The sequence below is a fragment of the Anolis carolinensis genome, chromosome 3, assembly GCF_035594765.1.
Source record: "Anolis carolinensis isolate JA03-04 chromosome 3, rAnoCar3.1.pri, whole genome shotgun sequence".
Classification (NCBI taxonomy): domain Eukaryota; kingdom Metazoa; phylum Chordata; class Lepidosauria; order Squamata; family Dactyloidae; genus Anolis; species Anolis carolinensis.
In genome coordinates, this window is record NC_085843.1 from 281,452,451 (window position 1) to 281,478,936 (window position 26,486).

At 44.1% G+C, this 26,486-nt stretch overlaps 1 protein-coding gene across 2 annotated transcripts in view; it reads right to left on the minus strand.

The window, feature by feature from the left end:
• dis3l2 (DIS3 like 3'-5' exoribonuclease 2) overlaps positions 1–26,486 on the minus strand; it is a 242,595-nt gene that overhangs the window by 21,544 nt on the left and 194,565 nt on the right. For both annotated transcript variants that reach the window (XM_008117855.3, XM_008117854.3), the window contains exon 16: positions 461–644. In XM_008117855.3, the coding sequence (XP_008116062.2) occupies positions 461–644 (184 nt within the window). The remainder of the gene's footprint in view (positions 1–460; positions 645–26,486) is intronic.

The window sequence follows — 26,486 nt, forward strand, 5'->3', positions numbered from 1 at the left end:
AGCGGCTTAATCTACTGCACAGCACTGTTTAAATATCTGAAAGGCTGCCGCATGGAAGAGCGAGCAAGCTTGTTTTCTGCTGCACAGACGAGGACACAGTGGAGCAATGGATTCAAACAGCAGAGAAAAAAAGATTTCAGCAAAACATTAGGAAGAATTTCCTGATGGTAAAATCTGTTTGACAATGGAATATGCTTCCTGGGAGAATGGTGGAGTCCCTTTCTCCAGAGGTTTTAAGCAGAGGCTGGGTGACTATTTCTCAGGAGTGTTTTGATTGTATTTTTCTGTTTGGCAGACTCTTCTGACACTATAATTCTATGAATATAATGTGGATACTAGCCATTGAAAAAAGTCCTGGAAACAAACCGCTTGCTGGCTGTGACAGGAGACCCCTTCGTCCAGTTGTTTTGCTCTCCTCACATCCATCCCCTCCACTCCATAAATAGACATACGCACTTACATGCAAGGTGCCAGCGTTGCTGCAGTCAATCTCCAGGCCCATCTGGGTGCAAAACTCCATGAGGTCGTTGAGCATTTTGGTCTGGGGCGGGGGGTGCCTCCGCAGCAAAGCCTTCTTCGGGAAGGAGCGGAAGATCTGGTGCGCGACAGCCATGTTTGCCAGGAGCATAAACTCCTCCACCAACCTGGGGAGAGGAAGAATGCAGTTAGGAAAAGTTACACCAGCAACAAGTGGAAACACCATCATATATTATAAACATATCAACAAAACAGACTGTGCTCTGTTCCCTATAGCCCTGGAAGGCTTTACATCTCCCTCTCTCGTCCTTGCAGATACTGTATTGTTTAATGGAAGACACAGTGTTAGTGATGGTGAAGAAGGCCTTTGGGCAAGTCACACTCTCTCAGCCTCCAAAGAAGGCCAAGGCAAACCCCCTCTGAGCAAGTCTTGCCAAGGAAACTTAACAGCTTGAGGGTTTTTGTCATTATCAATCCCATCTTGATTTAAAAGTTTTGGAAACAAGAGAGTGAAAGAGAAAGATGCCGTGGAATAAGTGAATTCACAAACATTGTAAGAGAAAAGGGGCAAGAGATTATGCCACTATGGTGAATCTGAGTAAGGAATTCATTTTACAAAGTAAATTTACAAGCTCTGAGATGTTCTGTTATGAATATTGACTAAATGAAAGCGAATATATGTCTGCCTTCAGACCATCAGCAATCTGACAGTTTCCTAATGCACTGGACTTCAAATGCCTTTAAACTGATAGGAAAATTATGATCTAAGAGTGTATCTACACTATAGAATTGATGTAACTGGACACCACTTCAACTGCCATGACTGTAGTTTGATGAAGCACCAGCATGCTTGGGCACAAGAGGTTGAAGACCTTGTAAAACTATAATTCCTGGGATTCTATAGCATCAACTCATGGCACTCAAAGTAGGATCAAACTGTATTAATTATATAGACGGACATATAGATATCTGGAAAGAAAGTAGCAAGTACTGTACTGTACCTTCAAGGTGCAATATCTGGATTGACCACTAGAGGATGGGGTTTTCAAGGTCTAATACAAATCAAAATGCCTATATGTCCCAGGTTCGAATCCTGGGAGCGGAGTGAGCGCCTGCTATTAGCTCCAGCTTCTGCTAACCTAGCAGTTCGAAAACATGCCAATGTGAGTAGATCAATTGGTACTGCTCCGGCGGGAAGGTAACGGCGCTCCATGCAGTCATGCCAGCCACATGACCTTGGAGGTGTCTATGGACAACGCCGGCTCTTCGGCTTAGAAATGGAGATGAGCACCAACCCCCAGAGTCAGACATGACTGGACTAAACGTCAGGGAAAACCTCTACCTTTACCTTTAATGCTTATCACTACTTTCTGCAGACAAAGTTAACAGCAACAGCCGCTAATCTTGCCCATTTCTGCGTACATTAGGAATGCTGCACTACTTCACACAACTGTGAAATGCTATTGGCCATTGGCCCTAAAGACTTAAGGCTGCAATAATAATGGACTATGATGGGACACAGATCACACCTTTTGATTCTGGACTGGATGGTGGGCCACGTAGCTAAAGACCACAACAGATCTACAGCAACGTTTATACAGTCAATGTGGTTTCAGACACCAGGCTCTTCAAGAGATTGGGTTCATTTTATTCCACTGCCTCTCCTCAATAATGTACAATCCAGCTAAGCTGTCTTTCAACTGGAGGAAGCACTTTGGCAATAGGTTCCACTGAGATATGCAGTGATCCATTCACATATTGAGAGGCTGCACTACAAATAAGTCGCATGTGAACCTGTGCTGAATTCCTTTCTATAGCATTTCCACACAACTGGGTATAGTTATGGGCTTTGCAGCCATAAGTGGTTTTGCTGGTTGCTTCCTCTGCAATAAAGCTACAACAACTGATATTCATTGATAGACCCCTTTCACCGAGACATTGCTTTTTAGCACTTTATTTCCTTCCTACCTTACCTTATCCCATATTATCTCGGTTGACTCTCTGACACTTGATTATGCACTTTATTAAAAAGCTTTGAAATCCTGTCTTTTTATATGCCCGGCCCCTTTTATCTTTAGTGGTTGATGTTTGTATCATTACCCATGTTCTGGTTATTATGTGTTTTATTGTATTTTAAAATGTTTAAATTGCTTATTTTATTTGATAATTATAATAATAATCATCATCATTTTATTTTTGTATGCAGCCTCCATCTCCCCAATGGGGACTCGGGGCTGCTCACATGGGGGCAAGCCCAATACAATAATATAATATTAATAATAATAATTTTAAATAAATTTTGATTGATGTATCATTGTTTTTGATCTAGATATCCATTGTAATTGTTTTATTTTATTTGTTTTGGGCTTGGCCCCATGTTAGCTGCCCTGAGTCCCTTCGGGGAGATGGTGGCAGGATAGAAAAATAAATTATTATTATTTTATTATGGCACAGCAAACAGGATAGATATGCTGGATTTCGTATCACAAAATCACAAGTCGAACACTTCCCAAGTGTCTAGGACTGTGTGATGTATTATTATTATTATTATTATTATTATTATTATTATTATTATTATTATTATTATTATTATTATTCATCCATGCAAGCATTAACCAGAGCTGAACCTAATTATTATCCAAGACCATTATTTTAAAGACAGAAGTGACTTTTCCATTAAACCACCACCAGGTGCCAGTGTTGCTCCCTTTATGGAAAATGACCACTAGTGAATTCGTAGAAATACCTCTTTATAAGAAGTACCCATGACCAGTGGATTCCTAGAAATAACTTTTTATAAAAAGTACCAAACATCAACAAAAACCCAAACCAAACTCTGCGAAACTGCTCTGCTTTCCACCCGAATGATCAAAACCGGAGCATCCAAGGATGGCTGCAAACTCCTCGGTGTGAGGACTTGTCCTCTAGGTTCATGCGCCTCTGTAAAGTACCATTACTATTTAATGCCATGGATCAGGGAAGTGAGTCAGTAGGATTCTAGTTTTCTCTCTAGGAATGTCTAGTTCCTCTAACAGGAGGTGGGTACCTACACTGTCGAATTAATGCAGTTTGACACCACTTTAACTGCCACAGTTCAATGCTATGGAATCCTCAGAGTTTTAGCCTTTCGCCAAAAATACAACTCCTATGATTCCATAGCTTTGAGCCATGATAGATAAAGTGGTTTCAAACTGCATTAATTCTACAGTGTAGATTCCATCTTAGCGATTACTCACACATTCATAAAATCCTTGAATAATCAAATCAGCAAGTTAAAACCTGAAAATGTGGAGACGGCTTTCTCTGTGACATTGGAACCCACTTTTAGTGAGGCTAGGACAACTTTTCAGTGGCAGGTAAAAATGTTTTTATTCCAGCTAGCTTTTGAGAATTGCTTTGTTCTTTTTTGTTTTTTGTTTTACATTTTAACTATATGCTTTATTTGCTGCAATTCTCTCTCTTTTGAATTTGGGACCCAGTGCAAATAAAGTGATGGATGGAATGACAGTTCTCTCTTAGCTGAATACTGGCAGTGGGGTTGTGTCCTCCACCTTACACAAGATATTTTAGCAGTTTCCCTGCTGAAGAGATGCTTCTTCTTGAATTCAAAAGGGCTTCAAGGGACAAGGAAGCTGTGATGTCCTTCCCTCCATGACTGTACAGGGCTTGTTGTCAGAAAATAAGGAGACCAAGACATGGAGCAATGGATTCAAACTGCAGGAAAAGACATTCCACCTAAACATTAGGAAAAACTTCTTGATAGTTCAAGCTATCTGACAGTGGAATGCTACCTGGGAGTCAAGATTTCTCCTCCTGAGGTTTTTACAGAGAGGCTGGATGACCATCTGTCGAGGGTGCTTTGATTGAGTCTTCCTGCCTGGCAGAATGGAATTGGACTGGATGGCTCTTCGGGTCTCTTCCGCTTCTATTATTCTTCTTCCTTTAATCCATTTCCACATATTTCTCCTGAGGGAGCTGACCGTTCCTTTACTCCCAGATATTTCTCTTTCATGGGGCATTCCCATTGTGCTCCAAACTGGATGGCCAATGAATACATGAGGTTTGCTCTGCCTAATTCTATTATCTTTCCCCTTGAAGAAGAAAGCTCTCTATATGCAAAGATAGACAGATAGATAGAGCAGGTATCCTCAAACTGTGGCCTCCAACTGTTTGAGCCTCCCAGAATTCTATGAGCTGGAGGGCTGAGGTTTGAAGATGCCTGAGATAGAGTGATAGAGTGTTAGATAAATAAAATTGTAGCATGGGCGTTTGTTCATTAAAGATTTAACAAAGCATTGCATCTACTTTGCAGTATTAATACAGTTTGACATCACTTTCAACAGCCATGGCTCAAATCTACGAAATAATGGAAGTAGCAGTTTGGTGGAGCGCTAGCACCCTTTGGCTGAGAGCACTAAAAGCTTTGTAAAGCTACAGCTATGATTCCATAACACAGCCATGGTGTCAAACTGCATTCATTCTACAGTGTAGATGTACCCTTTGTTACAGCGAAAGCTAATGCTGGAAACTCCTTCCCAGTTAGTTTCAAAGATATTGTTGGCTTCCCATCATGTCTTTTATGAACGTTGCTTTGAATAATTGCTAGCGATTGAACAGCCCCGTGAAAGGATATAGAGGGAACAGGATGCTTACCTGTCCAAACCTATCTCCTCCTATGATCCAACTAGAACCTTAAGATCATCTGGGGAGGCCCTGCTCTCGGTCCCACCTGCCTCGCAAGCGCGGCTGGTGGGGACGAGAAACAGGGCCTTCTCCGTGGTGGCTCCTAGGCTGTGGAATTCCCTCTCCAATGACATCAGGCAGGCTCCATCTCTTTTGGACTTCAGGAAGAAACTAAAGACATAGTTATGTGTGCAAGCGTTTAATGAATAAGCTTTATGGCTTGACACGGTCTGGACTAAGGATTATGCGCAAGGCTGCTGGACGAATGGATTTAAGCACTTTATATGTTTTAAGCTTTGTATATTGTTTTTATTGACTAATGCCTAATTGTTTTAAATGTTCTATGTTTCATTTAATTGTATTGTGTTACTGGCATTTAATAGGAGCCTCCGATGGCCTAGGGGATAAAGGCCTTGTGACTTGAAGGTTGGGTTGCTGACCTGAAGCTCTGCCAGGTTCGAATCCCACCCAGGGAGAGTGCGGATGAGCTCCCTCTATCAGCTCCAACTCCATGCGGGGACATGAGAGAAGCCTCCCATAAGGATGGTAAAGCATCAAAACATCTGGGCGTCCCCTGGGCAACGTCCTTGCAGATGGCTAATTCTCTCACTCTAGAAGCAACTCAGGTTGCTCCTGACACGAAAAGAAAAAAAAAAACTGGCATTTAATTTTGCCAGTTTTGTAAGCCGCCTTGAGTCCTCTCGGGTGAGAAAGGTGGGGTAGAAATGCTGTACATAAATAAATAAATAAATGAATAAATGCTTTGGAGGGAATGGCCAGCAGCAAAGTCATCTCAGGTCACCCCTGATAAGCTACCAGCTTGACTTCAGAGAATAAAGACAAAAGGCCTTTCCAGCAGCCCACCAGAGACCTTTTGCAACACTCCTTTGAGTTTCTGCATGGAGAAAAAGATGGATTAAGTGCAGAGATGTTGCCTTGGGGCAGCAGAGTCATCTCAGGGCATCCCTGATAAGCCACGATATTTGAGACCCATGAGAAGGTATTGGGTGGATTTCAGAGAATAAATCTCACACACACACCAAAAGTCTTTCCAGCATGGCACCAGAGACCTTTTTTTAAACTCTCAGTTGAGCCGCAGCATCCAGAAAAAGAGGGATTAAGTGAAGAGGTGCTGCTTTGTGGTTTAGGAAAAGCAACGAACGGATCATAAGGCAAAGCTGGAGCTGCAGCTTGGCCAGCAACAGGGCTCACTTCTTAACGGGAGCCGCGGGCCGGAGCCCTCCCTGCCTGCCTGCCTGCCTGCCGGCCGCTCCAAGGGCAGACGGGGACTTTTTTTGCTGGATGCCGCCCAGAGCTCAGAGCTTGGCCTGGTTACATCTGGCAGGATGGAGTGAGAAGAGAAGTATTTCATGGCAGCAGGGAAGAAAAAAATGAAAAGAAACAGAGACAGAGAGACTAGGCCGTTGGAGATCGGACTGAATGAATCCCATGTGAGGAGTATGCTCCGATGCCATCGCTTACGGTTTCCTCCTCAGCGGAGGCCAAGCCAACCTTGGCTGCCAGGCCCACGGTGCCAGAACCCGCAAAGTGGCCAGATCTGAACTTTTGCCCCTTTGGGCATCCCGGCCACATTTCCATGGCTGTCGCTGAGAGGTGTGGGGTGGAACAGGTGTTTCGTTGTGCCCCACGGAGATGCCCAAAGCCATGCACTCAGATGGGACACCCCCCAAAAAAGGCTTGCGGAGTGGTGTCCTAGTAAAGGGAGTTGACGTTTTTACAGGTTATTTTTGGCTTTTGGGGTTTGTTTAGCGGTTCGGCACATGATTATGTTTTGATTGGTTTGGTGCAGTTTTATGGCCTCGTAAGAAAGACCTCAGAATTCTGGGAGATGGGAGTACAGTAAAAAGGTTTCACATAAATAAAACCAACACTGTGCAAGACTACAGCAGGGGTGGGGGACCTTGGAGGGGCCCAGGAGCCATTTCCTGCCTCGAGAACCCCCAAGAAACTTGCAGAAAGTGTCACAAAAAGGGAGAAGACTGCAAGGGACTGAAAGACCCGTTGCTTTTGAATAATAGAACCATAGAAGAGACTACAAGAGCCAAACCCTCCCAACAGACATCCATCCAGCTGCTGCTTAAAAACCTCCAAAGAAGAACACTCCATCAGACTCCCAGGCACCATATTCCACTGTCAAACAGCAGTTATCATCAGGAAATTTTTCCTAATGTTTAGGTGGAATCTAACAGAACCATAGAAGAGACTGAAAGAGCCAGCCAACCCAGCCCCATTTTACCACATGATCCAAACCCTCCCAACAGACAACCATCCAGTTGCTGCTTAAAAACCTCCAAAGAAGAACACTCCATCAGACTCCCAGGCACCATATTCCACTGTCAAACAGCAGTTACCATCGGGAAATTTTTAGATTAGGACACAACGGAGCAAAGGAATCTCTTTGCCCTGTTGCGCCCTAGTTTCTAGATCAGATCTAGACAATGCGACATTCTTTCAAATATTTCAACATGGCTCTCATGTCATCTCTCAAACTTCTCTTCTCAAAGCTAAATATCCCTAGCTCCCTATGTCACTCCTTACAGCAGTGGGTCTCACCCTGTGGGTCCCCAGGTGTTTTGGGCTACAACTCTCTGAAATCCCAGCCGGTTTACCAGCTGTTAGGATTTCTGGGAGTTGAAGGCCAAAACATCTGGGGACCCACAGGTTGAGAACCACTGATCTAGACACTATACTTCTGTTGATGCAGCCTAGAAGCACATTGGCTTTTTTAGTTGCCAGATCACATTGCTGATTCAAAACAGGTAAATTTTGATCTATACAACAGTTCAGAGACCACCATTTAAAAGTTGAGCTGCTGCTTCTGAAGGATTCCGGGTGAGGTAATTCAAACTTTTCCCAATAAAGGGAAGAATGCTAGAGATGAAGTCGGGCCGGGCTGTGGCGCAGCTGGCTAGTAACCAGCTGCTATAAATCACTACTGACTGAGAGGTCATGAGTTCGAAGCCTGGGTCGGGTTAAGCCTCCGACCATTAATAGCCCCAGCTTGCTGTTGACCTATGCAGCCCCGAAAGACAGTTGCACCTGTCAATTACGGAAATTTAGGGACGCTTTATGGGGGAGGCTAATTTACAACACCATAAAACTGCCAACAAAACATGAGGAAAGGAATGTGGAAGTACAGCCACTACTGGACAGTGAAGCAACAGCTCCCCCTGTGGCCGGAATCGTGAAGCTGGAAAAATGTTTAAAATACCTCTGAGTCTGTCTAATGTATGTTGTTTGTCTGTTGGCATTGAATGTTTGCCATATATGTGTTCATTGTAATCTGCCCTGAGTCCCCTTCGGGGTGAGAAAGAAGGGCGGAATATAAATACTGTAAATAAATAAATAAATAAATAAATAAAGTCTAAACAAACTGCCATGGGGCCAACTATGACTCCAGTGTCACTCTTTTCCCACCCCTGGCCTTCAACATTCATTCTGCCCCACAGGCAGAATGATAAGTTTGAAGAACTTCCACTCCCCAATGGAGCAAGCTCAGTCATTCATATTAGAAAGGCCTTCTTCTTTGATTATCCATCAAAAAGATGGAATTGTGAAGTTTATGATGGAACACAACACAGTTGCTCAGCATCGTGCCAGTACTTTGTTCCTGCAAGTACATCTCCAAATGTCACCACAAATTCCATTTATCAAGGTTCTAGTTGCATAAGGCAGAGAGCAAACTGCTTCTCAACTAAAAACACTCAACCTGTTGGATACGTATCTTCTTATGAGGATAATTCCAAGCATTATTTCATAGTACGGTCAGCCTTCTGTATCCATGGATTCTGCATGGATTCAACCACCTGTGATTGATAGTGTCCGATTTGCCCCCAACTTGATTATTGTTTTCATTTCAAAGGGAGGGAAAGCAACCTCCTGAAGATAATATCACCCCTCCTTAGGGTCTCTTAGATAACATTAGCTATATATACAGAGAGAGGGAGGGGAGGGAGGGCTCAAACTTGCCATTTTGCCATCTGATGCAACTGAGGTTTGGTTCCCAGACTTCCCTGGAGCTACAAACATACATGTCTTTTTACATACAATGGCATAGTAAACTGGTATTCCCAGATACCAAAGGCCCACTGTACTCTGAAGTCAGCACACTGCTAAGGCCCTTTTATTACACAGATAGCTTAAAGGGGCTTAACCTTTTTATTTTTTCTTGTTGTTAGCCTTCAAGTCATTTCTAGCCTTTGGTGACCCTAAGACAACTCTGTTACAGGTTTTTTGGGGGTATGATTTGTTCTGAAAAGATTTGGCATTGTCTTCCTCTGAAGCTGAGAATGTGTGATTTGCACAACGTCATCCAATAGGTTTCCATTTCAGAGTAAAGATTCAAACTCTGGATTCCAATGCTCAAACTGCTATACCACACTGACTTTCCTTCCCAAACCCAATTCAGAACGCAGCATGGACCAAACATCTAGGGATTTCGAGACTTGTCCCAAACTTGAGCCCTAGGTTCAGCAAAACGAGTTAGTAACAGTCCTTTCATATCATTCCTAATGTTATTACTTACCACAATTTTTAAAAAGTGCCTGGCTTTATAGCATATGCTTGGTCCAATTGTATGCTATTATTTTGAGCAGTCTAGGGATTGCACTTATTTGTATTGCTGTGTTTTAGTAATTTTGTGAGCCAGTCAGACTTTTAAAAAACATTCTAGAAATTAATATGAGCGCTTGTGTGGTATAGCAGTTTGAATGTTGGATTAGATGTTTGTGAGATCAGGGTTCAAATCCGCACTAGGTCACAGAAACCCAGAGGGTGGGTCGCATTCCTTGGAACAAATCATGCCAAAAAAACCCTTGCAATAGGGCCACCCTAAGTCAGAAATGATTTAAAGGCACATAACAACAAGAAGAAATAAATGTGTAGTCAGTCAATGCCAGATCTGGGAGGGAATACGTCGAACTGGCAGGTGCATAACCAATGAGCCGAATATGGCGAGTCCCGTAAAATTGTCATTCATGTCCTCTGGCTTAAAGACAAAGTCCGCCAAAGTTGTGTCTGACTTTTGCTGATGTTGCCAGAAGTTTTTCATTAAAACACAACACAAACACACATTCTTCTGGGACTCTTTAACCACAGCCGGCAATTGCCTTGGAGGAACGGTTGCTGAATAAGACAAAAGATATTACTTCCCAAGCTTGCTCCTTCAGCTCTCAGCTGAACCTCACTGATGCCAAAGTTTGGTCAGGAAGGCATTTTAAGGTGAATCTCTGCTTATTTTTCTTGTAAAAGTACTCCTTGATCTTAATTTGCGCTGCTTCCTTGCAAAGGATGAGGAGAGCACCCACATCTCCCTCTGTGTATCCCACTCCCAGGGACAGAAAAAGTACAATGGAGAGGGAAGGAAACACAGAAAGAGTTCCACGAAAATGAACAAACATCCTGGGAAATGCCACAACCCAGTACTAGACAGCTAAATACCCTGTTCAGGCCAAAATACACAGCTCTCATTGCCCACAAAATGATACAGTGCACACTGCTTGGTCAACGGCACTTCTTAAGTACCTTCTGACAGCGTTCATGTTTGGCACTGAATCCAACTTCAAAGACGGTTCTCCCTCCCCAGAACAAGCAAGGGACGACTTGGGCTTGGCCTCGGCCAAGGTACCGTTCATGCAAAATGTTATTAGTTGCCTCAACATGAGGTGTAATGAGAAAAATACAAAATACAAACAAGCCAACAAAACAAATTAGGAGTGGTGGATTTTGACTGCTCTCACAAAATGGTAAACCTACAGATATCACTATAAGCAGCCATGTAATAAGTTGGATCTGTGGTCCTCCTTCCTCAAGTCAATTGAGAACAGACCCTTAGGATTTTCAGACAAGAGTCCTAACTCTCCCTGGACTTGAATCGAGGGTTTTCTGTGCACCAAGTATTTGAACTATCAAATAAACTATGATCCTGTCCTAAAAAGCAAAGCAAGCCAGGTTTCAGTCCTCATGAAAAAATAATCTATGCAAAAAGTTGCTTTACAACAAGTTAGACCATAGATCCAGGGGCTTGCTGACTGGACTGCTGTATAACACAAGTTTTTCTCTCTGTTTTAGATGGAGGTGCCACGGATTGAGTCCAGAATCCTTTGAATGCAGAGTATGGAGTCTCCCAGTGAGCCAGCTACAGCCTGGGGTGACAGAAATTCCTTCTGTGGCTGCGAAGCCACTGGTTCAGAGACTCTACTTCTTATCATAGGGATGGGACTTATGCTGGCTTTCCAGGTATTGTTCAACTGCAGCTCCTAGCAGCCCAAACCAACTTAAATCAATGGAGACGAATGCAAGGTTGCAGTTCATCTGGAGCACAAGAAGAACCTCATCCCTGCACAACAAGATCCCCTTATGGTGATAAAGTTCGCTTTGGGAAGGGATGAAACCCTGAGCCAGATCAGAGAAGATCAACCATGCTGGTCTCGAACATTGATTATGAGAACTGATGCACATACGAGCTGCAGTTTAACGGTATACTGAAGGCCTGCACCACTTCCACAACCAATAGAAAGAAAGGAATGCTCTGACATCTGTGGGACCTAGGATACATGTATTTTACCCAGCATCTCCATTGCTCAGAGACAAAACTGGCTGAGAATGGTGTCCCTGTCACACATCTACACAGATGTTCGGAGATGTTCCTGCTCCGATTCTTTAGACACATGGAAGAGGCAGAAACTTGGAAATGCCACCAGAGTCTTTCCACTGGTTTTGGCCATGCATCATTGCTAGCTTCAGATTTAATGTAAGAAGTTTCACAGTCAAGAGGAGGCAGACCTGCAAGCTAGGGAAGACAATGCCATTTAGTGAAGCTCTGGGATGCATTAACTAAAAGCATTAAAGGAAAAGAAGGTTAACAATGCTGTTGAGTCTTTATGGCAGGAACTCCACTAATGCACAGTTTGCTTAACACACCTGAGGTTGGAGCCAAGAAAGTGCATTTCAAATATTTCCAAAGGCTTCTTTCACATTTTAATTAACTCAATGGGACTCTGTGACAGTGTGAGAGGAGACAAAGCAATTATATGAACATCTCAACAGAAAGAATTTTGAGCCCATTCTCTCCTAACCCTTTCTCTTCTGCAGTATTTGTCTCTTCTGTCGCAGCACCATCTTTTCTGCACTCTGCATCCCATTTGCCTGCCTCTAGCCTTTTTCATTTCCTGAGACACAAACACCTTTTCATTTTGCCAAACTTCCCTGTCATCTCCCAAACCCCCTTTTTAGGCTGCTTCCCATTTATTTCTCCATACCCTGTCCCTCCTTTTCTCGCTTCAGCCTCAACTCCTGCTGTTTCTGTCCCCCACATGATCTGTGTTTCTCCTTACTGGATCTGGCACCAAAGGCACCCAAGGCTTTCACCTCCCAGCCATTCACTTGTTGACAGGACCTCAGACAATGGTGGGCCATGCAACACTGCTGGCGGACTTCTGGCCAGTGCCAACGCTTTCAAGAGCATCTGAATCCAGCAAACGGAGAAATAGTGCAGACCTAGTAACATAGGCATTTCTCTTGTGCAGATGGGCTTGCGGAAGCCAAGACAAGCCAAAAAAAAAAGGACTATGACGTATGGGTATATTTGAATTCCACCACAGGGGCTGTAACAGATCCACAGACTTTATGCTGCACAGGCCTTAGTCTAAGAATAAACCCTAAATACATGGGGTGAAAAATTGAAATCGAGCACTAAAGGAGTGGTTGCAATAACAACCTTGACTTTTTTGCCTTAACTATTAGCATCACCAATGCTTTCAAATGGGAAATACTGTTCCATCGACGGTTTTAACAATACAGGCACTGCATTAATATTGACAACATATTAATACAACACTGCCTGAGCTCTGTGAGCGCAGCATTTTTCAGAATGAAGCAGAGTGTTTGATTACCGGGGCATCCGTAGAGAGACCAAGGTGCTTGTTTATAAAGCCATTGTCCTCCCAACCCTGCTCTACGCCTGCGAAACGTGGATTGTCTACAGACATCACACCCAACTCCTGGAGCGTTTCCATCAGCGTTGCCTCAGAAAAATCCTGCAAATCTCTTGGGAAGACAGGCGGACAAATGTCAGCGTGGTAGAAGAAGCAAAGCCCACCAGCATTGAAGCGATGCTCCTACGCCATCCACTGGCCACGTTGTCCGAATGCCCGATCACCGTCTCCCAAAGCAGCTCCTCTACTCCGAACTCAAGAACGGGAAACGTAATGTTGGTGGGCAGGAAAAGAGATTTAAAGATGGGCTCAAAGCCAACCTTAAAAACTGTGGCATAGACACTGAGAACTGGGGAACCCTGGCCCTTGAGCGTTCTAATTGGAGGTCAGCTGTGACCAGCAGTGCTGCAGTGCTGCAGAGTTCGAAGAGGCACGAATGGATGGCTTAAGGGAGAAACATGCCAAGAGGAAGGAGCATCAAGCCAACCCTGACCGGGACCGCCTCCCATCTGGAAACCTCACTGCGGAAGAACATGCAGATCAAGAATAAGTCTCTTCAGCCATCTACGGACACACTCCCAGGGTGGAAGACAATCATCCTTGAACTACGAGGGATTGCCTAAGTAAGTAAGTAATATTGACAACACCCAATGAATGCCAATGGGAAACTCTTCAGGGGGAAAAAGGCTGTGCAAAAACAAAAATGCTACTCTGATTTTAGTGCATAAATAGCCTGTGGAGAAGCCCCCACAACCTGCTGTAAATGCTCTTTTTTCTACCATTAAAAAGCCACATGGCCCAGGAGATGCTGGGGACAGGTCTTCCAAATGCTGTGGAGAAGTTGCTGAACTACTCTTGAGAGATCCAGGCTCTGCTTGCTATGCAGAAGACCTCCTCGAGAGCTGCACTGTAATCCCAAAATATTAAAAGAGATTGTCAGAGAAAGGGATCTGTTGAAAGAGATGCTGAGCAGGGGACATGAAAAACAGAACATTATCTTGTAAATGCCAAAGGACATTCAAAAGCTGTAGGATTAAGATTTAATCTGATATGTATTAATGGAATTAATGTCTTCACCAGGGAAAGGCGTGCACACAAAACAGCTGGTAGAGAAGTGGAGGGCAGCTGGAAGGTGGCTTTGGACGCACCATGTCTGTGCGAGGCTGGCCCGGCCAACTCCGGTAAGAGGAACTGTTTTGCATCTTGCAGTCAACTCTTGCATGTCGAAAACCTGGCTCTGAGAACTCTTGCTTTAGCCAGTGAACAAAGTGACTCCAAAACTGTGAACAAGCGGCGAAGGAGACGGTACCAAATCCCGACCGCAGGCGTGCTAGCAAGACCTGCGGCGGTTGGAGTGAAGGCTGTGAGCTCAAGCACATTTCGTGCAACTATGTCCTCATCACACAGAATCACAGAGTTGGAAGAGACCCCCAGGGCCATCCAATCCAACCCCTTTCTGCCATGCAAGGAGACACAATCAAAGCACAACTGACAGATGGTCATCCGTCCCCTGCTGAAAAACCTCCAGAGAAGGAAATTCCACTTGATTTCCAGGCTGCAAATTTCTGTCAAAGAGCTGTCAAATAAGTTCTTCTTAATGTCTTGGTGGTACAGTAGAGTCTCGCTTAGCAAACCTTCACTTATCCAACGTTCTGGATTATCCAACGCAGTCTGCCTCCTGCCCAGATCCACAGCTGTTTCTCTAGGCAGCAAGGACTGAATTTTTACAGATTTAACTTCCAACAATGTTGTTACTGTAGGTTCATTTTATGCAATTTTATCTTTATTTGTAGTCAATTTGTTAGTAGCCAATGTTTTTGTAGTCAATGTTTTCAATACATTGCAATGCTTTGTTGCTAAATTAGTAAATATAATAATCACTACATAACGTTACTGTGTATTGAACTGCTTTTTCTGTCCATTTGTTGTAAAACATGGTGTTGCGGTGCTTAATTTGTAAAATCGTAACGTAATTTGACATTTAATAGGCTTTTCCTTTATCCCTCATTATCCAACATTTTCGCTTATCCAACGTTCTGCTGGCCTGTTTAAGTTGGATAATTGAGACTCTACTGTATCTCTTTTCCTGGTATTTGAAACTATAGGTCCATTGTGCCTCAGTCTCTGGAGCAGCAGAAAACAAGCTTGCTCCTCCTCAATAGGACATTCTTTCAGATATTTAAACATAGCTTTCATGTCCCTCTCAACCTTCTCTTCTCCAAGCTAAACATCCCCAGCTCTTTTAGCCATTCCTCAGAGGGAGTCATGGCTTCCAGACCTTTGCCCATTTTGAGTGCCCTTCTTTAGACATGTTCCACCTTGTCCACATCTTGAACTGTCTGACCAAAGCAGAATAGACGGGGACTAAAACTTCCAATCTTGACACTGTACCCCTATTCATGCAGCCTAGAATCTATTTAGCTTTTTAAGCTGCCGCATCACACTGTTGGCTCATATTCAGGTTGAAGTCTACTAAGACTCCTAGATCCCTTTCACTTGTAATGTTTTCAAGTCAAGTGTCACCCATTCTGTATCTGTGCATTGTATTTTTTCTGCCTAAGTATAGAACCATACATGGTTCCCTGTTGAAGCTCATGCTTGCCATACCACTGCCCTCACGTCTGTGGTATCCAATTACAGGGGCTGATTTAGTGAGGCAGTCTCTGGGTGCAGCCATGCAAATTTGACTGTGTTTAAGAAAAACAGGAAACTGGGAGCCAGCAAACATCAGAATAAGAACCATGTACAGTCAGATACTATTATCATTCAGACATTTAAGTAATGTCAGCCCTCCATATTTGCTGGGATCAGGGGCAAATGTGGAAAAAGATGCAAATTTAAAAAGCACATTCTCATGTGAAATTGCATCTCTTGGAATCTCCGGCATGAGTCTACAGCCATCCTCAGGGAGAACCTGAACGCAGAATCGAACTGGAGATGTTTCCATCAAATTTGCCAAAGTCAATCCACAAATGTGGAGGGATAACTGCTATTCTAGATTTCCCAATTTTATTTATTTATTTACAGTATTTATATTCCGCCTTTCTCACCCTGAAGGGGACTCAGGACGGATTACAATGAACACATATATGGCAAACATTCAATGCCAACAGACAAACAACATATATAGACAGACACAGAGGCATTTAACTTTTTTTTCCAGCTTCACGATTCCGGCCACAGGGGGAGCTGTTGCTTCACTGTCCACTAGTGGCTGTACTTCCTCATTCCTTTCCTCGTGTTTCCTCGTGGCAGTTTTTATGATGTTGTAAATTAGTTAAATTAGCCTCCCGCATAAAGCTTACCTAAATTTCCCTACTTGACAGATGCAACTGTCTTTCCATCAGATGGGGGCTGCGCTTAAGAAATAAGAAGACAACAAAGGCTAAGAAGGACAACCATGATGGAACTAGACAAGATCCTGAAGTATAAAAATGTACCACTAAATACTAAACTTAGGATTGTCCATGCCACCATATTTCCAATGTCTGTGTGTGTTGCTGAAAGCTGATAGGAAGAAAATCAACTTATTTGAGATACGGTGCTGGGAAAAGTTTGAATACCATGGACTGCTAAAAAGGAATGGATCAGACCTGAACTCTCCCTAGAAGCTAAAGAGACTACACTGACTTAAACATGACAGAAATCAGAATGGGGTTAACAGCAGTGGCGCAAGAGTGGATGAGAGCAAAAGGGTGGAAATGGACTGACTTTGTTTGTTCAGTGAGGATGCAGGGTTTCTGGACAAGCTCTAACATTATGGGGCAGGTAGAGGGAGGCCAACACTTTCATCCATCGTGTTGAAAGAAGCCAAGGCACTCCAGCCAACCTTGGAGTGAATGAAGAGAGAGCGAAGGGTGGAGGAGGCGGGTGGGATGAAGGTCCAAGTATATTTCAGCCCACCGACTCCAGTCCTACTCCTATTCCTCCTTCAGGAAAAGGCAAGCGACTGGCTGGCCAACCCGCCTGGTCTCCAGAGCATGTGATCAGTCAGCAAAGCCTCTTTTAAACACACAAACACTCCTTCACACTTGTCAGGTTTGTGAAGTGGCAAGGCTACAGTTTGCGGTGCCAAGGGGGGGGGGGGTTCATAAGAGTTCTATAAGGTCAGCGGGATCTTTAAACTCATCTTTCCTCACATCAGAGTAGTTGCAAGAGCTGAGGAAAGCAGCCGTCAATGATGTCTGGTGACCTGGGTTGGGGAAATGCCACTATTTTGAAGAAGTCAAAGAAAGATCGGGATGGTATTGGGAGTGTTTCTCAGCTACCAAAAACTCCCCCTCCCTTCTTTTCCTTTACAGCATTTCTAGCCCAACAGTTGCAAAGATATCCTTGTACAGGGATGAAACCATGTCTCCTGAAACCTGACATTTGTGGTATGCAGGGAGCAGAAGAAGACTATAAGGTGTCAAATGTCTTGGGTAGTTTTTTGCCCCTCACATCTAGCTGAAGTGTCGGTAAAATTTGAAGAGTATCACAAAAGCTTAAAGGAGTCAGACACTACTGCATACCTTATGAGCAATGTATCTGCAGGGGATACATTTCCAAATTTTTGCATGGATACGTAAAACTGCGGATAACAGCAAACTCTATTGAAAAGAAGAACTTGTAAACCCAGGCTTTGAAATCGCCTCCCTAAAAATGCTAAAAATGACATATTGACATTTTCTCTATGCTAAGAGTTTGAGAAAAGACTTTTAGTAGCCTGCTGTTGCATTTGCTTTTAGCATTTGTCTTGAAAAGCTTTAACACTATAGCAATTAAACAATAATTTTCCATATGCTTTTGTCTGCATTTGTCTGAATTCGTTTCAATGTTTGTAAGTCATTGTAAGTCATAGCTTGCAGCAGAAGTGGGATATAAATGAATCAATACCAAAAGTTGCAATAAGAGCACCATTATCACTTTTGGGACTTTGCATGGGAAGAAGCAAAGTTTGCACGATATAAACACCAAGGTTAGCACCTTCCCTGCTCCATTTCTCACTCACTCCCACAAATACATACAATTGTGCACCATGGCTTGCCTTTCAAAGCTATCTTTTCATTTTGCTGCTGGAAGTTTGGGGCTGTGTTTGTGTTGCTTTAATCTACAAAGTGAGGATGGGATTTGGAGAGGGGCTCCCTGTCCTGACCTTGTTTAAAAACATCACACAGGGCATCACAGTTTGAAACAGAGCAAAGTGTCAGCCTTTGCAGTAAAAATGTAATAACCGCACGGCATCATCGGTTTTGCTGATTTTGCTTTTTTTACGGTCAAAACTCAACATTCGGAGCTTGGAAGGCCAAGTGTCTTGGTTTGGCTGCCTCTTTTCAAATGTTGGCAAAATGGGAAAGAGGCTCCTTTAAAAAGGATGGTTCCTCCAAGGTCAGTGGGTCAGAGGCTTTTCAGTGGGGCTAGGCAGCTTGCATTCTCAGGCCCATTAAGAAACACAGCAAAAGTGGCTATGAAAGGGTCCTGTGTCCCAGGAGAGCTAAGCAATTGTAAATTAGTCTTGTTGAGGGGCAACTACTATCTGTTATCCTACTCTTTGAAGACAGCCACAAACAGGGTGCAGAGGCTCAATTCATATCATCTCCAATTCAAAGGACCAGATGCCACGTGATAGACATGTCTTCGTTGGTCAGAGCAGACAATGCTTACTGGTTACGTCTAGGCAAGTGTTAAGGCAACAGGGCTCTATTTCTCACAGCTGGTGATTAGTTTCCAAAACTGACAATGGATAATGCAATTTGGCAGTTTGCTTTTTCAAAAGCTGCCCTTCACTTTGTCTGGATTCTGAACTGCACGTTTTCTGTACATGTTTGCAGATAAGGGGTACTTACTTTGCATTTCTTTTAATTTATATCCCCACGTTCTTCTCAATGAAAGGATCCCCACATTCTTTTGATGGATGCTTTAATTAAAAATCAGACAGTTTCAGAATGCCTTCAGGTGTCAGTTGACAGATGGAAGTAGCATATAATAGACGACAGTTGACAATGATGTGAGTGGGTGGACCACGCCAGGGCCATGTTCTGCTTCCTTAGCTGTTGCAGACCTCACCCTTCAAAGCAATGCCATCTGAAGTCAACCAGTACATGGGTCTCGTAGAGATGGGAAGGGAGACATGACAGACACGTAAGGCTTTAACACTTTGAAATCCTTATTCTCTGTCTTTTCTGTCAAGAGCCAATTAGTTGGAATATTCCTATTCTCTTTCTGGATGACATTTCTGAGAATATCTAGTTGGCTTCGTGGGTCTGGGAATTAAAATCCAAAAACCAACACATACAAGATTGCTAGCTGGAAAAGGCTTTCTTGAGCAAACAGAAACAAAGCCACCTCCAGCAAAGGGTGAACCTGGTGTTTCTTGGAAGCACACTTTCTGAGCAATGTGCCATCATAATATTAAATCCAATTTGCTCATTATACATTCAGATACCAGCTGTCTAATGAATGCAGGCCATGGTGTCTGTGGTGCACAGCGTGGAATTTTCCTGATCTTCTTCTGTGGCACAAGGATACCTTGGGCTGCCCGCAAAGCCACCGTTCCTCCAAATGGCAGGAGCTGGAGATGAGTAATTACGTCTCTACAGTTATTAAATGCTTCCTTGCAGGCCAATTTAGCAACTAATCTTTGTGAAAGGCTGGGCCAATCCCTCAGCAGTTGCGCTCACATGGTATGGCAGAGTATGGTTACTCAATCAAGATTTGCAACTGAGAGCTGTGCTGCGGCCTCTGAACAACAGCGATACCCAACTCTTCTTCATATCTACCTTCAAGCATGGATAATCCATGCTATTTGGATGCCTTCAGCACCAGAAACCTTTTTGTATCCTCCCAAGGTTACTTTCCACACCATTCCCCATTTTTATTTTCAACAAAAAGGCCCCAACTGGGAAACCAAAACTTTGATACAACATGAAGGTACAAACTGGAATCATAAAGTTGGAAAAAAAAACCCTCAAGGTCCATCAAGTCCACCTCCTTGCCTTGAAGCAATCCACAATCAAAACACTCCTGATAGGTGGAAGTGACTTTAAGTTTTGTCTGGGCTGAAAATGGGATGATGTGCCCCAACTGTTGGGGCCCATCCCTTTCCCAGACGTAATGAATTACATACAGAGACACCCTGACATGCACACAAACACACAAGAGCTGATGGTAACAACAGAACCCTGATCAGTGCAAGACAAGCAGAGGAAGGATAGCCAACCTTCCACACAAAATTTTCAGCAGGGGTTCTTATTTTTCCAGGGCACAATAGAGAAAATATTTGGAAGATTCTGAATGTTGTGCTTAAGTTGTCACAAATTGTGAACCCGTTCTGGCAGCCAGATATTATTCAAACACCATCCCTGCTAAGAAAGACTTTTACTCTTTGTAAGTCCCTGGCCTTCTAGGCATAGCTCTAGGGAACCACCAGTGAAGATGGATAGAAGGGAGTGTTGCAGATCAATGAGAGACACTATCATGTTATATGGGGATGACAACACGAATCAGTTTGGCGTTTTAATGTCTCAGAGTCTGACAATCTCCCTTAATCCCACAAACTGTTTCTCTGAGCAATGGACCAAGCTACAGAGAGATGTGGTTCTGCACTCACCCAATATACTTTGTCCCTCCCAGACAAATAGTCCAAAACCTAACAGGTATGGCTCTCTAGTCCTCATACTCTGTTCAAGAAAATTTCTGGGCTATGAAATATGATCCACCCCAGATAAGCTCTGGCCAGGTTTTCTTTTCTGCCAGTGATGGGTGGCAAAGGTTTAAGAAGCTAAGAAGCCTTGCCCTAGGTCATGAATCCCTGTCTGATACCTCTGGAACAAATGGATGGCTCAGTGGAGTCTATCAGTCACCTCCACAACAAAGGGTCTTATATTTGAGGGTCAGACAAGAAAGGGCAGCACTAGAGTGTGCATTATGTCAATGTCTGTTGTACTTACTTAGGCGATCCCTCGTAGTTCGAGGACGATGGTCCTCCAGTTGTGGGGTCTTGAGGGTGGGTTCTTAGGTGGCTGAAGAGACCTATTCTTGATCTGCATGTTCTCCCGCAGTGAGTTCATCAGTTTCCAGGTGGAAGGCGGTCTCGGTCAGGGTTGGCTTGATGGGCCTTCCTCTTGGCACGTTTCTCCCTTAAGCCCTCCATTCATGCCTCTTCGAACTCGGCAGCACTGCTGGTCACAGCTGACCTCCAATTAGAGCGCTCAAGGGCCAGGGCTTCCCAGTTCTCAGTGTCTATGCCACAGTTTTTAGGTTGGCTTTAAGCCCATCTTTCAATCTCTTTTCCTGCCCACCAACATTACATTTCCCGTTCTTGAGTTCGGAGTAGAGTAGCTGCTTTGGGAGATGGTGATTGGGCATTCAGACAACGTGGCCAGTCCAGCGGAGTTGATGGCGCAGGAGCATCGCTTCAATGCTGGTGGACTTTGCTTCCTCATGCACACTGACATTTGTCCGCCTGTCTTCCCAAGAGATTTGTAGGATTTTTCTGAGGCAACGCTGATGGAAACGCTCTAGGAGTTGAGTGTGACGTCTGTAGACCGTCCATGTTTCACAGGCGTAGAGCTACGGATGTCCCGGTCATCAAATACTCTCTGCTTCATTCTGAAAAATGCTGCACTCGCAGAGCTCACGCAGTGTTGTATTTCAGTGTCGATGTTGACTTTTGTGGAGAGGTGGCTGCCAAGGTAGCGGAAATGGTCAACGTTTTCTAATGTTACACCATTAAGCTGTATTCCTGGCATTGCAGAGGGACTAGCTGGTGCCTATTGGAAGAGCACTTTGGTTTTCTCGATGTTCAGTGAGAGGCTGAGCTTCTTGTATGCTTCTGCGAAGGTGTTTAGAGTAGCTTGTAGGTCTTCTTCTGAATGCGCACAGTCTACGTTGTCATTGGCATATTGGAGTTCTATAATAGACGTTGTGGTGACCTTAGTTTTGGCTCTCAGTCTGCTGAGGTTAAAAAGCTTGCCATCTGTCTGACAGATGATTCCCACTCCGGTGGGAAGCTTCCCATCAACAAGATGAAGTATTACAGCGATGAAGATGGAAAATAAGGTAGGGGCAATAACACATCCCTGCTTGATACCTGATTCCACCTTAAATGGGTCACTTTGGGAGCTATTGCTGTCCAAGACTGTTGCCATCATGTCATCATGAAGGAGCTGCAGGATGTTCACAAATTTTCAGGGCACTCGACAAATGTCTGCAGGGATACATTCCTGTATCTTGCGGGGATATGTGAAGCATGAATACTAGCAAACCCAATTGGAATAAAGAACTTCAGGCTGAAAAATACTATGCAGTCATGCTGCAGGGCCTATAAAATGTTCAGAGAGGAACAAACTTTGTATGATGTGGATAAATGAAACTGTGGATACTGGTCCCGCAGATACTGTATTTGCATTCACAGAGGAACAAGCATCAAGGCAGCAAACTCTTTCCTGGATCCCACTTTCTTTCAGGAGTGGGTTCCCCCTATTGTTTGACAACAAAATGGGTCATTCATCTGCAGGTATTTGGAGTTGAATGAAGAAGCAGTAGCTGCCAAATTATCTCATGGAAAATTACACAAGTGAAAGAAGACCCAAGCTCTCTCTGGAACTAAAGCGAAAGGACCAAGGCAGGTCAGACAATCGCCCAACCTCTCTTAAATGTGAACATTACGTTTTGTCGCTATTTTGAGAGCATAACATCATGGCAAAGTTTAGCAAGCCAAACAGGTATAATCCCACTTTCATTAAACACAATTCCGTCATTTGGCTTCAATCTGTGGTGACCCTATAAATGAGGGACCTTCAAGACACCTATCTGAGTGCAGCAATGGAATAAATTATTCAAGCAACTTGCAGGCAAGCCCCACTGACTCTTGATGGGACTTTTAACAGCATTCAGGCTAATGTATCTGTTTGAACCGTATCTGGTGAAAGTTCACATGCTTGACCAATTGCTCCGGCTGCTATTTTTGGTTAAGTTAGCTCCCATCCATGTGTGAACGTATGAATAAGATCTTCAAGAGGCCTGTCACCAACACCAGGTCTTGCAAGCTCAAGCCGGCGATGACTTCCTTGATTCAATCAATTAATTCACCTTCAGCTTTACCAAGCTTCAGTGGCTTTTGCAAGGAGTTCTGTCATTTCATGATGTGTCCAAAATACAACCTCGGTTTAATCATTTTGGCTTTTAAAAAGAGGCCAGGCTTAATTTCCTCTTGTTCCCATTTGTTAACAAACGCTGCAAAGTTAGGAGGCCCAACTGCCATTTACCCTAATCCCCGCATTACGTGAAAAAGTGACTCCAAACGGCAATATGGAAACCTTCTCTTTGTCAAGCATTTTAATATTTTTGGCCGTCTCTGAAGCTCCCGAAGTGTCCCAGTGCAGAGAATGAGCTTCTGGATTCATCACAGCCGCCCACCCTTGGTATACATAGCGTTCTTTTGGATCCCAGAAGCAGGACAGGCTGTGAATTCCAACAACTTAAACTGGGGTCTACTGACCAGATCTCACGGCCGGTCCTTTTAAACCGTTTGCTCGATTTCTCACTGCAAATCCCTGGCTGGTAGCTCTGCGTGCTGCAGCACAAAGAAAATGGGAGTGTTCCTCTCCCTTTCAAACAGGATTATGTTTCCTTTGGAGTTTTACAGCACTAAACCTGGACTGATTCCAGCCTGCTATGTCCTGAACCAGTGCCGAGGCCAAACGGGCCGTTTTATCTCTGTGACTTTCCACCCTTCTTGGGAGCTGGATCAGCTCAGAGCTGATGTGCTGGCAGGTGGTGAAAATATTATTTCGATCTGAATGGAACCCGCTCCCAAGCAAGGACTTGCCACCAAAACACCAAATAAACTGCTGTATTCCAAGTGCCACAACCGTCCTCGTACTAGAGCCATTTATTTCCAACCCTTTCCTGCAGCATATTCAGACTGCTTCATATATACAGTTGAGTGGAGCGAGAATTGAGCATTGGTGCTCCGACACCTCCTGACCTCTCACTGGGTTTATGTTTCTGGATTGCCCATCACTCCAACCTCAGCGCAGGAACAAGGCTGTCACAGAGAGCCAAACTGTTTGGCGCACACCTCTTTCCTCCACACCTAATCCTCTTAATACCCAGGCTGACAGCTCTAGCAAAGCCCTGACAGGGAAGATGTAATTTTTCCTGGATGTCACAAGCAGCAGCACTTAGGTCCTGAGGGAGCCATTTACCTCTCAGCCAGGGAACTTCAAGGAAAAGGGCTGGCTTTGTCTTAAAGGAGAGCAATTAGCAAGATGCCGATGCCTGCAGGGCTATTAACAGTATGCTTCTCTTTTCCAAAGCGTCCTTAAGCTGTAATTCGTAAGACAGAGAGGGGGAAAAGCCAATGATTACAGATTGCTTTCAGCCCTACAGTTTGCAATATGTGGGGGAGGAGCTCCTCTTCCGCTTGGCCTGGTTAGGTTGTGTCCAACACAAAAGGCATCTAAGTTCAAAAAAGGGCAAGCACCAAGGATGTGCATTTTATAGAACAATCAGTTTGGAAGAGACTACCAAGGCCATCCCGTCAGGTAGAAATACACAGTCAAAGCACTCCCAAAAGATGCTAGGGATCAGGGACAAAACAGCACAGGCAGGGCAATGGCTCCAGAAGCAACTGAACTAGCACCATGACAACAAACACTGAAGAGATGGCTCCAGGCACCTGGTCCTCAACCCACTTCTAGCTGGCACAGAGAAAAGCTTCTTCATCCTAACAGAGATGCAAGGCCATCTTTGGGGAAGTTTCCACTGAAGTGAGAAAGCTTTGCCTGGTTTATACATCCAGAGTGAGGAAATTGTGTTATATGCCCTCAAGTCACCTGTCCACTGATGAAAGTCCCATTGATTTCATAAGTGTTTCTTACGCAAGAAATACTCAGAGGTGGTTTTACCAATTCCTTCCCCTGAAACAGAAGCTACAGCACCTGGTTACAGTCCATAAATGGGAACTAATAGGGCAGAACAAGCAAAGCAGCAAAGCAGCCAGTACCTGGGAGAGCTCCAAGTGAGGACCATGCTTTGACAACATCTGGAGCCCAACTGAGGCGTTTTATACTTCTTGGCCAATGCTGCCCCTTCCCTAACGCCTTCCTCCTGCTTCCCACAAAGCAAGGCGCCTTAATGGGGCATGAAGTCTACTTTGTTCCTCCAGATCTTCAGGCTGGCCACATCAGCTCCAGGATTCAAGGAGTTCTTGAAGAAGAAGAGAGTGCTGTCCCAGTGCTGTGGCAAAATCCAAGGATCCCCATGCTACTCAGGGCTTATGGGACACTAGTAGAGGTCTCAGGAGCAAGGGTCTCTGGCTTGGTCCCTCCAGAGCATTTAAATATAGCATTTTCTCTTCTGGCACCACTAGTTCTTCAATGTAAGAGCGCATGTTCCAAGTTTTCCAAATGTGGTTGAACTGAGACCCCATCACCCTAGATGAGGAGTACTGGGAATGGAAGTATGACACCTTTCAAAGACTGCATGGTTTCCATCCCCAACAGACAGCAAAAACAAACATATATCAAGAAGTATTCTAACCAAAGCATGAACACACACGCCATTTTGATTTTCTTCATTGGTCTCCTTCATACTTGTCAATAGCAACAACAAGGAGAACAATACTGAGTGGTTCTTAAGTCTTTCACATGCAAAAGTCCCACAACAGTGATATTCTGAAGCGATATATTCTCCTCCCATCTTCATATTTTCTCACCACAAACATGGAAAAAGCAACCAATTGCCCTCCTTCCATAAACAGAAAGCAACACATTTCCATCACTGAAGGGCTAAAGAAGAGGGATCAAGGTTTACCACCATCCAACCACGGTGGTTCCAAACTCTCACATCTTAAATATCCTTTTTACTCAAAAGCAGACCGAGGTCTTTTAAGTGCTAATTCCAAGGAAAGGACTCTGACATTGCAACTGTACCAGGGGGAGAGTGTCGCCCTTAACAAAGGAACCCCTGTAACTTTGGAAAGTTACAGTTCCCATGAAACAGGAAGAATGTGCAAGCATGAGAGACCTCTGAAATGGGGATGGTTTTGTGGTAACTATATCTCATTCTTTATCTGGAGAAGTTTAAAGATGGCCCATACAATCAGAGAAAGGTAGAGGCTACGAAGGCCATCCAGTTCAGGCCCACTTTGCTACACAGGAAGACACAATCTAGGAAAGGGGCTCTGGGCCTGAGCTTTCAGGACAACACCACATCCCAAATTCACTAGGCTCACCTCCCCTAAGAGGCTTCTTCAGAGGCTGAGCTTTCTTCTGTATGGGAACAGCAGCCTCACCTCCGATCCCATTTGATTTCTAATACACGCAGTACAAAGCCTGCTTGATGTTAATATGGGAACAGAGCACACAATGCATTGCCAGCAGTATC